General features: G+C 48.3%; 1 protein-coding gene across 2 annotated transcripts in view; it reads left to right on the top strand.

The window, feature by feature from the left end:
* Ap3b2 (adaptor-related protein complex 3, beta 2 subunit) overlaps window positions 1-15,822 on the top strand; it is a 33,599-nt gene that overhangs the window by 11,678 nt on the left and 6,099 nt on the right. For both annotated transcript variants that reach the window (XM_006540571.4, NM_021492.3), the window contains exons 5-15: window positions 4,254-4,414; window positions 4,666-4,732; window positions 4,822-5,004; window positions 5,091-5,374; window positions 5,525-5,579; window positions 5,969-6,040; window positions 8,401-8,463; window positions 8,801-8,933; window positions 9,211-9,320; window positions 10,322-10,498; window positions 14,699-14,885. In XM_006540571.4, the coding sequence (XP_006540634.1) occupies window positions 4,254-4,414; window positions 4,666-4,732; window positions 4,822-5,004; window positions 5,091-5,374; window positions 5,525-5,579; window positions 5,969-6,040; window positions 8,401-8,463; window positions 8,801-8,933; window positions 9,211-9,320; window positions 10,322-10,498; window positions 14,699-14,885 (1,492 nt within the window). The remainder of the gene's footprint in view (window positions 1-4,253; window positions 4,415-4,665; window positions 4,733-4,821; window positions 5,005-5,090; window positions 5,375-5,524; window positions 5,580-5,968; window positions 6,041-8,400; window positions 8,464-8,800; window positions 8,934-9,210; window positions 9,321-10,321; window positions 10,499-14,698; window positions 14,886-15,822) is intronic.

Raw genomic sequence — 15,822 nt, 5'->3', positions numbered from 1 at the left:
TATAATAAATAAATAAATATTTTTTAAAAATCCTAGCACTTGGGAGGCAGAGGCAGGCAGATTTCTGAGTTCAAGGCCAGCCTGGTCTACAAAGTGAGTTCCAGGACAGCCAGGGCTATACAGAGAAACCTTGTCTCAAAAAACAAAAAAAAAAACAAAAAAAAAAAACCCAAACAAACAAACAAAAAAAAAAAACAAAAAAAAAACATATACCCACCAAAAAAAACCACAATACAAAACAACAAACAAACAAACAAACTCCCATGGGCTCCATCTCAGGTTGGTAAGCAATCTTTTGTTTGAGTCAAGATTACATTATGTTATAAGATCTATTCTGAAACTGCAGCACATATTTTGCATTTTCTTGAAGTTTTTACAATCTGTGCCTTACCCCCTGTAAGAAATCTCAATTGGCCCAACTCAATGAAAAACCAAAAACAAACAAAAAAAAAAAAACCAAAAAACACTCCCCAAACCTTCTAGAACAGTTGTCAACAAAATGCAAAATGTTCAAATATTATTTAGGTCTTGTAGGCTATAGTGTCTCAAACATGCAATTGCTAGATTTTGTGTTAAAGAAATGGGCATAGTCATATTCTAATAAATCTTTATTCTAAAAAAAAAAAAAGAAATAAGCAGCTAATAGATTGGTCCTGAGGTCAGTGGATTAACAGCCTTTGTTGTTGAACATCTCTGATACATCTCCAGTGGCAGGGACCACACTCCTTCAGAAAGCCATAAGGCATACCCCTTGTCCTTTTTTTCAAGACAGGGTTTCTCTGAGTAGTCTTGGCTGTACTGGAACTCATTCTGTAGACCAGGCTGGCCTCAAACTCAGAGATCCACCTGCTTCTGCCTCCCAAGTGCTGGGGTTAAAGGCGTGTGCCACCACACCCTGCTCCATTTGTATCCTAACCACTCATTACATTATATTGAAGCTTCTGTACTATAATTTTTAAAATTTGGTTTGTCTCTTGTCTATCTCCCTTGCTTTTCATATGTATATACTTATTCTTTTTTAAAATTATATTTCTTTACTTTGGTGTGTGCAAGCGTGTGTGGTGGTCAGGGCTCCTTCCATCCTGTGGACCCCAGGAATCAAGTTCAGGAGAATCAGATTTAGTGACCGAGAGCTTTAGCCCCTGAGTCATCCCGCTGGCCCCCGTGTTTTCTCTTTGCTGATTGGTTATGCATTCCTAAACAATGAAGCATTGTTTTGTAAATGGTCTGAGTTTTCAGGCGCATTGTGTATTCACGGTTCTCCTTTCATCAGCTAACCTGAAGCCTTGTTTCTGTTTTTTTCTTTTTATCTACTTTTCTTTAAGCCCTGTGGTTGACAAACAGATAATCTGGACTTCTGTCATTCCGTCTCTGTGGGTGGCCCCCTGGGATCTCCCGTGAAACACAGTGTTATTTAATTAGTTTTCTGGCATCACTAATCCAGATCCTTGGCAGTGCTGGAGCTTGAACCAGGCCCTCACACTTGCTTCTGGGCTCCTTCCTCAGCCCCCCTCACACGCAGACCACACCCCCCCACGCCCTCTTCAGTCGTCGCCGTCCCCCCCCCCCCCGCCCCCCTCCGGTATTTCTTTTGGTGTTTTTAAACAGGGCTGGCCAGGAACTTGCCATGTTGTACAATGCCGTAACTCACAATTCTCCTTCAGTCTTCCTAGTACTGAGGCTAAAGATGTACACAGTCATATCTGGCTCATCCTCGGCCCTTTTTATTTATTTTTTATTTGGGGGCACAGCTTTACTAAGTTGCGCAGGGTGGCTTCAAACATTCAGCCATGCCTCTGCTTCTCTAGGAAAAGGGACTGCACGCCCCACATCAAGTCCACGGCTTTGAATGTCAGTTTTGTCCCTTACTTTGTGTCTCCGACCAAAACAGTGGCCGTTATTTGGAGCACGGCATCGGCTTGCAGTGTGTGGCATATAGTGTCTCCAGGTCATCAGTTTTGTTGATAAATTAAGTTGTGGTCTCATAGAACTCTATAGTCAGCCAGTATCTTTTTTCTATCTTACTTTGGAAGATCCTAAATAGCAAGGAGAAAAAAAAATTTAATAATACCTTTCATGTGTAAAGGGCTATGAGAATACACAGATAAAATATGCAGTATGGAATTTTCTGTAAGTGTGTGTTTTTCCTCCCAGCCCCAAGCTCCTGAAAATAATGACTCTGAGACTCAAATATATTTACAAATACCTAGGCCATATAGTTAGACTTATTCCCTGACTGGTTTATAATTTAATAATCCCATTATTCTAAGTTCTGCCATGTGCCTGTTTACCTGACTATCTTCCTCTATATCTGGGGCCCAGTCATCCTGAGCCTGGCTCTAGCCCAGAATCCTTACTGCCTATTGGATGTTCCACCTTCTATTTCCTGCCTCAGCTACAGGCCAATCAACTTGGATTGACAGGTGTTGCATCCATACAGAACACAAGAGACTTTCTCTACAAAAAGAAAGATCTACACTCTGCTCCTAAAATGCTAACGTGATGATGTGAAATCGAAGGCCTATATATCAAGAGGGGCAATGCAGGAAGTGTTAGGAAAGACTCCCAGAACGCCTTGCTGGAATCAAGAGCCACAGTGATAACATCTGCCAGCCTAATTACCTCTCCCCAAGTGAAAGCAGATGTTTTTGTCCCTGTGATCATTCCAAAATTTAAAAAAAAAAAAAATGGTAAAACAAAGCAGGCCAAGTTTTAGTGGTTGATGTCATACATTTGTTGAAGAAAATACAGGCTCCTGCTTTTCAAATAAGTGCTGTTAAACCATTAAAAACCAATTTCAGAATTTTGCCAGCGATTACCATCGTTCACCCTTGACTTTGTGGGTCTCTTTGTTCAGTTGAGAAATCAGGGTCACAGCTGCCTTCCTGTGTAGTGCTCCAGCTCACTTGTCTACCATTCTGCAGGATTAGGAGCTGGTTACAAGAAATGGTTCTCAACCTTCCAAATCCGTGACCTCCTGTGTTGACCCCCAAACATAAAACTGTTTTCGTGGTTACTTCATAACTGTAATTTTGCCACTGTTCCAAATCATAATGTAAATACCTGACATGCAGGAGATCTGATATGTGACACCCTCCCCCCCCCCCCCGGAAGCGGTTGAGACTCATTGGTCTATAACTACGGTAGGAAGATAGTGCTAAGCTCTGAGATCTGAGCAAGTGGATACATGCTGTTATCAGGCATGTATGGGATGCCGTCTGAACAGGAGAAGCCCACACGATGTGGGTTTTAAATATCAGAGAAGGGCAACTTTTGATAGGCTACTGGGGGAGGGGTGTGGAACGGTCAACTCTGGAAGAGAGCAGCCTGCATTTCTGGCAGGCTCTGGAGGTATATGGCAGCATCTGGAGGTATATGGCAGCATCTGGAGACAGATGCTGGCTCCTGAGAAAGTCTTTGAGAAGCTATGGAAGTTCTGCAGTTTTCTAACTTTCTGAAACAAAGCCGCTTCTTGACACACTGGTTTTGGCACCACGTTTTGGCAGCCAGAGCCAAGAGGTGGTGGCCCCAAGTGTTCAACAACACTGTCCCTGCTGAGACACAACACACACATCTACTCACCCCAGATAGGGAGCCCATGACAGACCAGACCAAAGTGTGGCTACCATCCAAGTCTAACCTGGAGAACCAATAAGTTTTATTGGGGTTACCTACAGGAGCAGAAATGACTCAAAGACAGCCACATCACCAAGGCCACCCCAGCCAGCATGGGTGACAGCTCACAAAAGCTGGGATCTTGGAGCCCACAGCACAGCCTGCAGGCAGCTCAGCAGGTTGCAGAGTGTGCTTTGCAGGTGACTCTGGTTTAAAGCTCTTGCAGGCAGCTGCTTCCCCCAGGCAGCTGGTCTGGTCTCAGACTCTGTGCAGCTTAGCTTGGCTGAGAGTTGACTTTGCAGCTTAGTTGGCTCCTCTGCTTCTTGGCAGCTCAGCCTCTTTTAGTCTGAGAGGACTCTGAGCTTGTATTGCTTACTCTGGCAGAGAGGGGCCTAGTCAATGTGGCCAGTTTCAGGGTCTTCTTGAAGCTATGGAACTTTCCTGCAGGATGGAATGTTTCAATCTCAGAGGAAACTATACAGGACACCAAGGTACCAGACACAAGCTAGCCCTTGTCAGGAGGTAGGGAAGCAAGTCCTGGTGGTAGGAGCCAGGAATGGTGATTCCCCAAGGCGTGAGATCTTCCCATTAGGGAACATAATGCCTTCTCGGGCCTCTGTCTCTACTTCTGCCTGTAGGATCCCAACCAGCTGATCCGTGCCAGTGCGCTCCGGGTTCTCTCTAGCATCCGTGTGCCCATCATAGTGCCCATCATGATGCTAGCCATCAAGGAAGCTGCCTCGGACATGTCACCCTACGTTCGGAAAACAGCTGCTCATGCCATCCCCAAACTCTACAGGTGTGCCCCAGCTTTGCCCTTTGTCTTCCAGGGCCGGGGTACCTAAACTCCCAGCCCACCCCTGACCTTACCACGGTTTTGCAGGCTGCTTCTCGTCTGGAATAAGATAGTTTAGGGATCTGACAAATACTGGCCAGAATGGGGGCTCACATCTCTTGTTGAGTGTGCATGTGTGTGAGCCAGGCTGGGGCAGCTGTTGCGGAGCCTGGGGATAGGAAGGACCACATTCTCAGTGATTGTTTCTCCCTCAGTTTGGACTCCGATCAGAAGGACCAGCTGATAGAAGTCATTGAGAAGCTTTTGGCAGATAAGACCACGGTGGGTATTATGAGAAGGCAGGAGGAGCGGTGGGAAAGGTTCATATCCTCTGCCCTTCCCATTTACATCCTCTTGCCTTGCTTCTCCAGCTGGTGGCAGGCAGTGTAGTGATGGCCTTTGAAGAGGTATGTCCAGAACGTATTGACCTGATTCACAAAAACTACCGGAAGCTCTGCAACCTGCTCATTGATGTGGAGGAGTGGGGCCAGGTGGTGATTATCAGCATGCTCACGCGTTATGCGCGAACGCAATTCCTGAGCCCTACGCAGAATGTGAGCACGAGGTTCCCAACCTTCCTGCGGAGGGGCGGGAGGCCACCCAGGGAAGATGTCCATACACACAGCTGTATCTCTTTCAGGAGTCCTTGCTGGAGGAGAATCCCGAGAAGGCCTTCTATGGCTCCGAGGAGGACGAGGCCAAAGGCCCTGGATCAGAGGAGGCAGCCACTGCGGCGCTGCCCGCTCGGAAGCCCTATGTAATGGACCCAGATCACCGGCTGCTGCTGCGGAACACCAAGCCCCTGCTGCAGAGCCGCAGCGCCGCGGTGGTCATGGCGGTGGCGCAGCTTTACTTCCACCTAGCGCCTAAGGCAGAGGTGGGCGTCATCGCCAAGGCGCTGGTACGCCTGCTGCGCAGCCACAGGTACAGAGAGCCCTGCCCCCTCCGCAGCCAGGTCCCACTTTTCTCCCATCAGTTCCTTCCTCCCAGCTGTTTGGCTAACCTCTCTTCCACAACCCACCGCCCCGGCCCCATCTGAGGGGTTCAGAAACCTCTAACCCATCCTTTCCACAGTGAGGTGCAGTACGTAGTGCTCCAGAACGTGGCCACCATGTCCATCAAGCGCAGGGTGAGCGTGCATTCAAGGCCTGCTCCTAGCTCCTGTGGGCTCTGTGGGAGCTGTTGGGAACTCGGGTGGGACGCCCAGGGTTGCAGGGAAAGATGGGGAATTACAATTACCCTGTGTGCAGGGTATAGGTTTTTTTCAAGACCCCAAATGCAAACCAGGAGCCGGGTCTAGATCCTGAAGGGGCCATGGTGGGGGTGGGGGTGGGGATGCCAATGAGAAAGAGTAAGTCAGATTTGAGATGGGTGCGGAACTTGAGGCAAGGATGACAGCGTTGAGATGGAAGGGTCGGGTCATGGGGTCTATGGTGGGAGCGGCAGGTGTCTCTGGAAGAGGTAGATCTGGGACTGTGGTGGGATCCCCAGGAATACTATCTCTCTCTCTCTTGCCAGGGTATGTTTGAACCCTACCTGAAGAGCTTCTACATTAGGTCCACGGATCCTACCCAGATCAAGATCCTGAAGGTGAGTGCACGGCCTCTGATCCCAGCTAACCTGCTTGAATACCAGCCCGGTTAACTGATACTGGACACATTGGTGCCTGCCTCTTTGTGAAGCCTACCCTGTTATGATCTTGAACGCCGCGTGGCTTCAGGACTACACCAGACCAAACAGTTCCACGTGAGGTTTATTGGGAGAGAGAGGGGCAAGGTGGCAGTGGAAAGAAAAGGGGGGGGGGAGAGGGGGGAGGGGCAGGTGTTCCTCTTATATATGTAGATGGTGACGTGGTCACAGGTAAAGATGGGAGGTAAGTCCAATGGATTCTGGGAATATGGTGGCCATTGTCTTGGCAACAAGTGTGTAGTCGTGTTGTCGCCTATGTGATGTCACAGGTTTCAGAGGTCCTGGTACCAACATACTGCAGATAGGGAGCCCATGACAGACCTAAGGACAGATATCACCCAAGTCCAACTTGGGTGAACCAATAAGATTTTGGGGGTGGGGATGGGGTTACTTACAAGACTATATGGGTGAGGGGTTACTTACAGGAACAGAAATGATTAAAAGACAGCCACATCACCAAGGCCACCCCAGCCAGCATGGGTGACAGCTCACAAAAGCTGGGATCTTGGAGTCCACAGCACAGCCTGCAGGCAGCTCAGCAGGTTGCAGAGTGTGCTTTGCAGGTGACTCTGGTCTAAAGCTCTTGCAGGCAGCTGCTTCCCCCAGGCAGCTGCTTCCCCCAGGCAGCTGGTCTGGTCTCAGACTCTGTGCAGCTTAGCTTGGCTGAGAGTTGACTTTGCAGCTTAGTTGGCTCCTCTGCTTCTTGGCAGCTCAGCCTCTCTTAGTCTGCTTACTCTGGCAGGGAGGGGCCTAGAGAATCTGGTCAGTTTCAGGGACTTCTTGATGCTGTTGTGAGTTGTTTTCCTTCCTGCTCTTGAGCTTCCAGTAGGATAGAATGTTTCAATCTTGGAGGAAAACGGTTACACAACTGCGTGGTATGCAGCAGACACTTCCCAGAATAACTTAATTTTCATAATCACCCCCAAAGCCTGTATCGCTTGCATTTTATATTTTAATTGTAGACTCCAGGAAGTGATGTTACTAGTGTGAAGTCATCAAACTCTGCAGTTCTGTCTCTCATGTACCTGCCCCTTCAGACTTTCTGGAACACATACACCAACAGGCAAAGCGTTGGGATCCTGTGCCTCCTTCCCTTTCCCATTCTAATGCTTTATTATTGGGCGATGTCATTGGACAGTGACTAACTTTCCTCACTCGTTAGTGTGTCTACTACTACTTCTGATACTGGATCTAGGGACCCAGGGGGTCTGGGGAGAGAGCCCTTGCTTAGTGTGCACAAGGGCGTGGGTTTGATCCCCAGCACCCCATAAACAGGATGATGTAGCACATGCCTGTCATCCTGCCACTCAGGTGGTAGAAGCAGAAGGATAAGGAATTCAAGATTATTCTTGGCCACATATAGAGTTCAAGGTCAATTTGGACTACTTGAAACACTTGTCTCAAAACAAAACAGCAACAATAAATAGGTATTGATATAGCAATTCAAGGTGAAGGAAATGGGCCAGAGAGCCTGTTTTATTGAGCTTATGTGTTGGGAGGCAAAAGACACATTAAACAGCTAACCATAAGATAAATGGAGAAAATCCATCTATGCAATATGTCAAAATTGAAGAGTGCAGAGAAATATAAATAGGTGGCATCAGGGCTAGAGAGGTATCTCAGCTGCTAAGAGCATTGGCTGTTTTGCCAGAGGACCAAGGTTCCATTCTTAGAACCCACATGAGGGCTCATGACCACCTGTACCTCCAATTCCAGGGAATCCAATGCCCTCTTCTGACATCTGCAGGCACTGTGTGCACAGGGTGCTTAGACAAAACAATACACAGAAAAAAATTAGAAATTTAAATTAGCATAGGTCCACCTTCATTTGGATCAAGGAAGCGTTCCTTGAGAAGATGGAGTCCAAGCTGAGACCTGGTAAATGAATGTGCATTGCCTAAGTAAATGCAAGGCCAGAAGTGGGAAGAACTGCTCCATACAAAAGGAACAGCATTTGCAAATGCTCCGAGGCAGGGAGAATGGACAGATCATCCTTGGTTTGTGTCCTCAAAGGAAGTGTTTTCTGTGGAGGTAGGAGGCAGCATGACCGTTCTTCGCCTGTACTTTCTCAGGGACTTCATTGAGGAGGAGGCAAATTGACCTTCTTGTGTTTTTGAAGAAGGATTATGATCTAGCATTTCCTCGTCATTCTAAGCATGTGCAGAGCTGCCCTGAGTATTGCTTTCTAGTCTGTTTGTAATAAAATCCCAGAAAACCCGTGGGCCACACTGGCCACTTTCTGCCTCTCTGCCTCTTTGCAGCTGGAAGTGCTGACCAACCTGGCCAATGAGACTAACATCCCCACTGTTCTCCGGGAATTCCAGGTACAGGCAATGGGCTTACCTCTAGCCCCCAGGCCTCAGGAAAGGTGTCCTGCAGATCCCTGTGCTCAGAGAGAATTTCCCTGATGGGTCTCATTTTCTGCAAGAGCCCAAAGCTGGAGAAATGTTTCCTTAGATCCCCCTTTCAGTGTCTTCTGCTGACTTTAGGCTGAGAAATCCCTGGATGTGGTTTGGAGACATCATAGTTCCCCAAGACTTAATCTCTGGCATGATGAGTTGTCATACGGAGGTTTGGGGGTGTTACAGCCTTAGTCTACTTGAATCCCTTGACTGTGAGGTTACTACTCACTAGATGTTACTGTGTCATGATGTTCCACAGACCTACATTCGCAGCATGGACAAAGACTTTGTGGCAGCCACGATCCAGGCCATTGGACGATGTGCAACGAACATAGGCCGAGTCCGTGACACCTGTCTCAATGGCTTGGTGCAGCTTCTGTCCAACCGTGACGGTCAGTGTTTGCCTGGAGAAGTGTCCGTCCTTGATGGTGTCTGTGTGCCTGCATGTCTGACCCAGCTGGCCAGTGGTTACCCCCTTGTGTATCTAGGTAGAATGTGTGTCTGTTGGCTATCTGCTTCAGTTAGTGTGCAGGTATTGCTGTAACTGAGCTGTTTGAGAATTGCAGGGGGCTGAGGAAGAGGATGGACAGCGCACTGCAGGTGCACCTCTCCATCTGGGTGTGGCCATCTGACTGTCCTGGGGCTTGTGTTCTCATTCCCATTCCCTAGAGCTTGTGGTTGCAGAGTCAGTGGTGGTCATTAAGAAGCTGCTGCAAATGCAGCCAGCGCAGCACGGTGAGATCATCAAACACTTGGCAAAGCTCACAGACAACATCCAGGTGAGGAAACAACTCAGGTGTTTTCCCACCCCAACATTATCCCCATGGTTTCTTTTTCTGTTTTTGCTGTGTGTTTTTTTTTAAAAGACAGGGTTTCTCTGTGTAGCCCTGGATGTCCTGGAACTTACTCTGTAGACCAGGCTGGACTTGAACTCACAGAGATCTGTCTGCCTCTGCCTCCCGAGTGCTAGGATTAAAGGAATACACTACTAACACCCAACCAGTGTCCTTTTAAAGATTTATTTTACTTTAAATTTGTGTGTGTGTGTGTGTGTGTGTGTGTGTGTTGTGGGGTATGTGCTCTTGTAGAGGCCAGTGGTTTCAGATTTCCTGGTTCTAGAGTTCTATGCAGTTGTAAACAGCCTAATGTCGGTGCTAGGAACTGAACTTGGGTCATCTGCAAGATCAGCAAGTGCTCTTACTTTCTGAGTCATCTTTCTAGCCCTGTCCCCATGACTTTAAGAACCTGTAACTAAATGCTTTAGCTTCACCCAGATCAACCTCCAAATGGGCACTGCATGTTCTTCAGGTCGAAGAAGGAGAAAAGATTAGACTGTGTGACCGTGTTCAAGCTATCCCCACGGGCTCCCTCACAGAGCTCTTTAGCCCTTACCAGAACTCTTTATTTTCCGCTGAAGCTCTGACTAAGGATGGCTGACTGAATCATCTTTGTGTTTTGTTGTGTTGCTGGGTTGAAAATATCCCTAATGCCATTCCTGGAGATTCAGGCAGACTGACATGGCAGTACAGCAATACATTTAGAAAACCATGGCTAACTTTAGGACTTGGCAGCTCTGTTCATGCTAATGAAACCGTGTGGAAGAGGGGGTGCTGCATGTAAAAAGCCCACCTTATAATCTCTTCTACCCCTCTGCCTCCATCCTCAGGCACCTATAAGATAGTAGGCCAGCACAAGCCGCCATTTCCTTGGTAGTTCATCCCCCCCACCCCCCACACATCAATATGTTTCCTCTAGTCGTAATGCCTGTCCGTATGCACAGGTGCCCATGGCACGAGCCAGCATCCTCTGGCTCATTGGAGAGTACTGTGAGCATGTCCCCAAGATCGCACCTGATGTCCTGAGAAAAATGGCCAAGTCCTTCACAGCAGAGGAGGACATCGTGAAGCTGCAGGTCATCAACCTGGCAGCCAAGCTGTACCTGACTAACTCAAAGCAGGTAAGGAGTGAGAGACATCCCCACCAGCTTCCTCTGGACCCCCAAGAGGCGCCCTGGGCAGCATTCTTTTGGCTTTCCCCACTAGGTCTGAAAAGATGTATCAAGACGGGTAGCTAGTCTTCCCAAGTAACCGTTGCCACCTCAGTGTCCATAGGTATACTTGAGACTCTGGTTGGGGTCACCATTGAAGAATCCCCTGTGAGGCTGTGAGTGTTCATGTCTTGAAGTTAGAGAGTGCTTATCTGTCATGTCTGGAACATGGATTGTGAAGTGCTCATGCTGATTGAGCTAAGTGATAGGCATTGATGGGAGAACACGTATCCCAGGGGGCATGGACCCTGCATCTTCCCAAAAGTCTGCTGATGTCTGGGCTGTCTATGCCAGGGTTGAGGGTCAAGGCTGTGTTCCAGCCTGGGTGCTGTTGGTGACCAGACCCTTTTCAAAGGTAAAAGATTATGAGAGATACTATTGCCAAGGATATGGTTCAAGTAAGTTGGAGTATAGTGGTGCTTAGAGCCTGTGGGTATCCAGTGTTCCCTGAGATAACTCCAGTGAATTCTAATAAGGCACAGCGGGCCGAACTTTTTAAGGAGCTGGAGATTCCAAACAACAGGTAAGTTCAGCAACACTGAGATTGCTAAACTGCAGTCCGTAGGCTGAACCTGGCCTGTTGCTTGTTTTTTGACAAAGATTTTAGTTGGAGCATATTCATTTATGTATTACACGCTGGTGTTTACACAGTATCACACAGTAAAGTAGTACATGCTGTAGTGGCAGAGCTGACTACTTGAAACAGTATTCATACTCTACAAACCCTAAAACTCTCTGTCCCTTTACAGGAAAAGTTTGCAGATACTTTAAAGGAAAATGTCTGGATGAATGGATTAGGCTATAATCTAAAGTTAAGCTATCACCCGAGACTGTTCTATACCCTAAAAGGGGCTTGTTGCTGTCCTGTGGTAGTCTTAGGGTCACAGCTCTTGGTCTTTACTACGGGTTCCTTTGATTCATGGTCCCTGGCACGAGTACAGGGACTTGAGTTGGGATAGGCTGGGCCACCAGGTGTCGGGACTCTTGTCAGGAGTCAGATGGGAGGGCAGTAATGTCATATAGTGGCAATGAAGTGAGTCTGAGTCTTGGTGTGGAGAAACAGCCTGCCGACAGCCAGTGACATGGGGAAGCAAATGTTTGTGCGTCGTATTGTTTGAAAGGAGGGAGGAGCAGGTTGGAGGAGCACTTGGGAAAATGATGCAGGGCTGAGGGTATATATAGTTCAGTGATAGAGCACATGCTTAACACGCCTAAAGCCCTGATTCACTGGGTTCAGTTCCGAACATCCAAAGAAAACAAACCAGAGAGTGGCATGATCAGGGCTCAGGTAGTGAGGAGTCTGGCATGTCTAGGGTTACCATGGTTCTAAGGCCACCGTGTTCTTCGTAAGCCTGGGTGGGCCTGCCTGCACTACAGTTGTCACTGTCATGGTGGGTGGTAACAACTGGCTTCTTTATTGGCTCCTTTGATTCAGAGTGGGTAGTGTTGGCTCCGGGGACCCAAGCTAAGGAGGCAGGGCCACCAAGTATTGGGGACTGTGAATAGACATCACTGCCAACTACTTGTGCATGTATGCATTCATTCGTTCGTCCACCCTCTCTTCTAGATGCTCTCTGAGCCTTAGGTACAGGCACATTTAATAATAGGTGATGTCACATTTTAATACCTTAGGTTTTCCATAGCTTCATAATGAGTTACTGTCAACTTGGTGGCTTAAGATAACACACCTATTTTCTTTCTGTTTGTTTGTTGTTTTGGTTTTGAGACAGGGTTTCTCTTTCTCTGAGGACCAGGCTGGCCTTAAACTTCCAGAGTTCCTCTTGCCTCTGCCTTTCGAGTGCTGGGATTAAAAATGTGCACCAGTGCCACCCAGCTTTTCTTTGAATTTTTTTATGGGCCAGGAACCTGGTCTGACAGTTTGGTCCTATGCAGCAAGGCTGTCTGTCCTTGAAGGATGGGCCAAGGTTGGGTTTCCACCTGGTGGCTTTGTTGAGGACAGCTTCACTTCCCAGCTCACCTACAGTCAGCATTGCCTGTGACTTTAGCCAAGGTCCTGACTCCTTACTGACTGTCAATGAGAGACCACTCTCAATTTTTAGAGACTGTCTTTAGTTCCTTCCATGTGAGCCTCCCAGTGTGGCCACTTAATTTTTCTAAGCCACAAGGGACAATGTCTCTAGAGCCTTCAAACCAGCAGGACAAGTCTCTGTGCTCATTATCTTTGCTACATTCCAAAGTCACAAGCCTTGCTCACACCAAGGGCAAATTACACCAAGCACAAACACCAGCAGGGGTGGGCTGCAAAGCCTGGATTATAGAATTTATGTAGGGTTATGCAGAGTATGTACTTTAGCTTTTCTTGAATAGTTAGCTTGGGTGGCAGTTAGCATGAATGTTGACAGTTATTGAGAGTGTCCCATCATGTTCTTCCCTGGCAGCTGGACCCTCTTTGTCAATAGAGTTCTTGGTATACTGACATGGCTCATGGGTTCTTTTGAACAACCTCTAATTAACGTGTGTGTGTGTGTGAGAATATTAGTACATTGTGCCTAGGTGAAGCGGGGTTCTGACACAGTTTGGACTTTGTAAATGTGAACAATGGCTCTTTAGAGGGAGCAAGGATGATGGATCATTACAAACAGTCTTGTAGTATGTCAGCACCTGGGCCAGGCTCTTGTCTTAATTGTTGACATGGAATTAGGACTGTGAACAGATGGATCCAATCCTTAAGTGATTTCTCTAGGATGAGGCAAGGGAAGAAGATAGTCTGTTATCAGCCACCTGTGAAGCCTGTGAAAGAAGATGCTGTCCTAAACCAGAAGGGGGGAGGGAATGAATCTGCTGCTCCATCTTCATAACATGTCGACAATATTTGCTGGTCAGATGGTCAGACGGGAAAGGCAGGCCAGTGGTGGAGTCCATCACAGTGGCATCCCGTGTTCATGTTTCTTCTAAGTCTGTTGTATTAGGAGAATCTGGGGCTGAAATCGCAAGTAGGGACTGAGTTGAATGTTTGGCATCAGAGTCCATGGAGGACATAGTGTAGATGAGAGTGGAGCCATAGGGGTCCCTAAAGTGATATGGGGCAGTTCTGCCACAACAGCAGCTCTGATTCTGGGCCAGCGCCTGGAAATCTCACCCCGTCTCAGATATCTGCTTGATGGCCAGCAGGGTACGCACTCTAGTGATGGTTGGCTGGATGTCATATTTTATCATCACAAATCTTCAGAACCTAGTCATCCCCAGGCTCCGTCTTGCTGGTGCCTGTAGGTTCTCTGGCGTTAGCTGGTACCTGGTGCTATTTGGTGGTTTTGATCTTTGTCACAGGAGACACAGAGATCTGGGTTAAAGGCATAGGCACTGACAGGGAGGGGACAGGTGGGCCTCTAATCCAGGCCTGGGTACAGTACCTACGGGCCCCTCAACCTTGAAAAAGCCACTTCCTGATTCTCTATCTCTGTGCATTTAGAGTTACAGAGACAACAGGAGAGTGGGGGACACCTGGCACAGTACTTAACTCCAGAAAGTCCTATATAAATGATGGCAGCCAGCACTGTCATCATGTGAAGGCAGCTTGGACTAAGCCAACATTGGGACACTATTTGAGGACAGTATTTTGGACCTCAGCTATAGCTGCCTCCACTGTAGACTGTGGACTCCATATGAGCTCAGTAGGCCTCAGAGGCAGAGCTACTTTGTTTGCTCCTTGTCAGACTCTTCTAGGGGACAGACTGGCATCTCTGAGATCCCCAAGGCTGCTCGGGATCTGCTCTGTGGGTTGAGCCCCTTGTTTTACTCCCTCCTTTATTGTCTTGATTCTCTGGGGATGGTGGAGCCTGGGACCCACAAACACAGCATAGTGTCAGAATCAGTATGGACCAGAAATTAGAGGAAGAATGGAATCCAGGACCTACAGGGAGAAGAGGGCAACCTCATTTGCTGGCCCAGGGTAGTTGTGGTAGTTGGGGGCAGAAGTCAGAGCCAGAAGGCTGAAATGGAGAAGCTGGAAACATGGCAGGCGGGGAGGAAAGTTGACTAGTAAAGGGAAGGATCTCTCCTCGGCTGTGTTGGCTGAACAAAGCCTGTTCCAGGTCTCCTGGGTCCCCCACCCTCTGTTGTCTGCTGAGCCACCTTCTCTTTTCTCTGCAGACCAAGCTCTTGACCCAGTATGTGCTGAGTCTGGCCAAGTACGACCAGAACTATGATATCCGGGATCGAGCCCGCTTCACCCGGCAGCTCATTGTTCCCTCTGAGCAGGGTGGTGCCCTCAGTCGCCATGCCAAGAAACTCTTCCTGGCCCCTAAGCCAGCCCCTATCTTGGAGTCATCCTTCAAAGGTGGGAGTGGGAATTGGGGTAACCTCTGGGAAGAGAGGGAGGAAGTGGCCATGCCTAGGGCCCAGGGTCCAGGCCTTCAGCCACGGCTGGGCTTTAGGCAGGCACCAAGCTTCTGTGTCTGAACTGGTCTGATGTCTGCTCCTGCGGTGTCCACCACAGTCATGGCTGGTTCTGCCTCACTCGAGGGTCTGCTCTTCTCGTCACGTGGGGCTTTTGCTTCCTCTCCATTTCTTAGACATCTTTTCCACCTCCCCGCTGAGCAGGCTCTGGACTTGGGGTTCTATACCAAGATGTTAGATACCAAGGACCTAGGAAGGCAGGTAGTATGATAACGTGCATAAGGAAGGGACATGTGTGTAGCAATCCTGAGGATGCAATCGCCAGCACTATGGGCAGTCACTTGAAGCCAGCCCCAGCCAGGCTCCCTCTGCTCACAGTTGTGGCCTGTGATGGAAGGTTGTTTCAGTCACCTTGTTAGCTCTAGGAAACGAAGCCACGGCCTACCCAGGGCCTTCCTGAACAGAATCTGGCTTTCCTGGTACCTCTGCATTTTCCTTCCTCCCCTAGGTCTCAAGGGTTGAAGTAGGCAGTAATGTAACTGTCCCAGGATGCAGGGCAGCCTTGAAGCCATCCTCATTCGTGGCTCTGGTTTCCATCCTATATCATTTCTCCACTGTGACCCTGACTCTCTCCCACTCTATTTCTGACTGTGTATCTGTCTCTATGAATCTAGAAGTCTACCAGACCTCTCTCCCTGCCCTTGGCTAGCTCAGCCAGCTTCTTCACCTTGTCCCATGTAAGACTTCTTTCTAACCTGGCTGTGCCCAGGAGAGGAGCCACATTCACACTGTGGTCTCCTCATAGAGACCTGAGCAGCCAGGCCAATGACAACTTTGGCCCTGGAGTTTCCTCTCTTTAACACCTTGTTCCCATTCTG

Source organism: Mus musculus, chromosome 7, assembly GCF_000001635.26.
Source record: "Mus musculus strain C57BL/6J chromosome 7, GRCm38.p6 C57BL/6J".
NCBI lineage: Eukaryota > Metazoa > Chordata > Mammalia > Rodentia > Muridae > Mus > Mus musculus.
The sequence above is the reverse complement of the archived record's forward strand: the minus strand, read 5'-3'. Positions and strand labels throughout refer to the sequence as shown.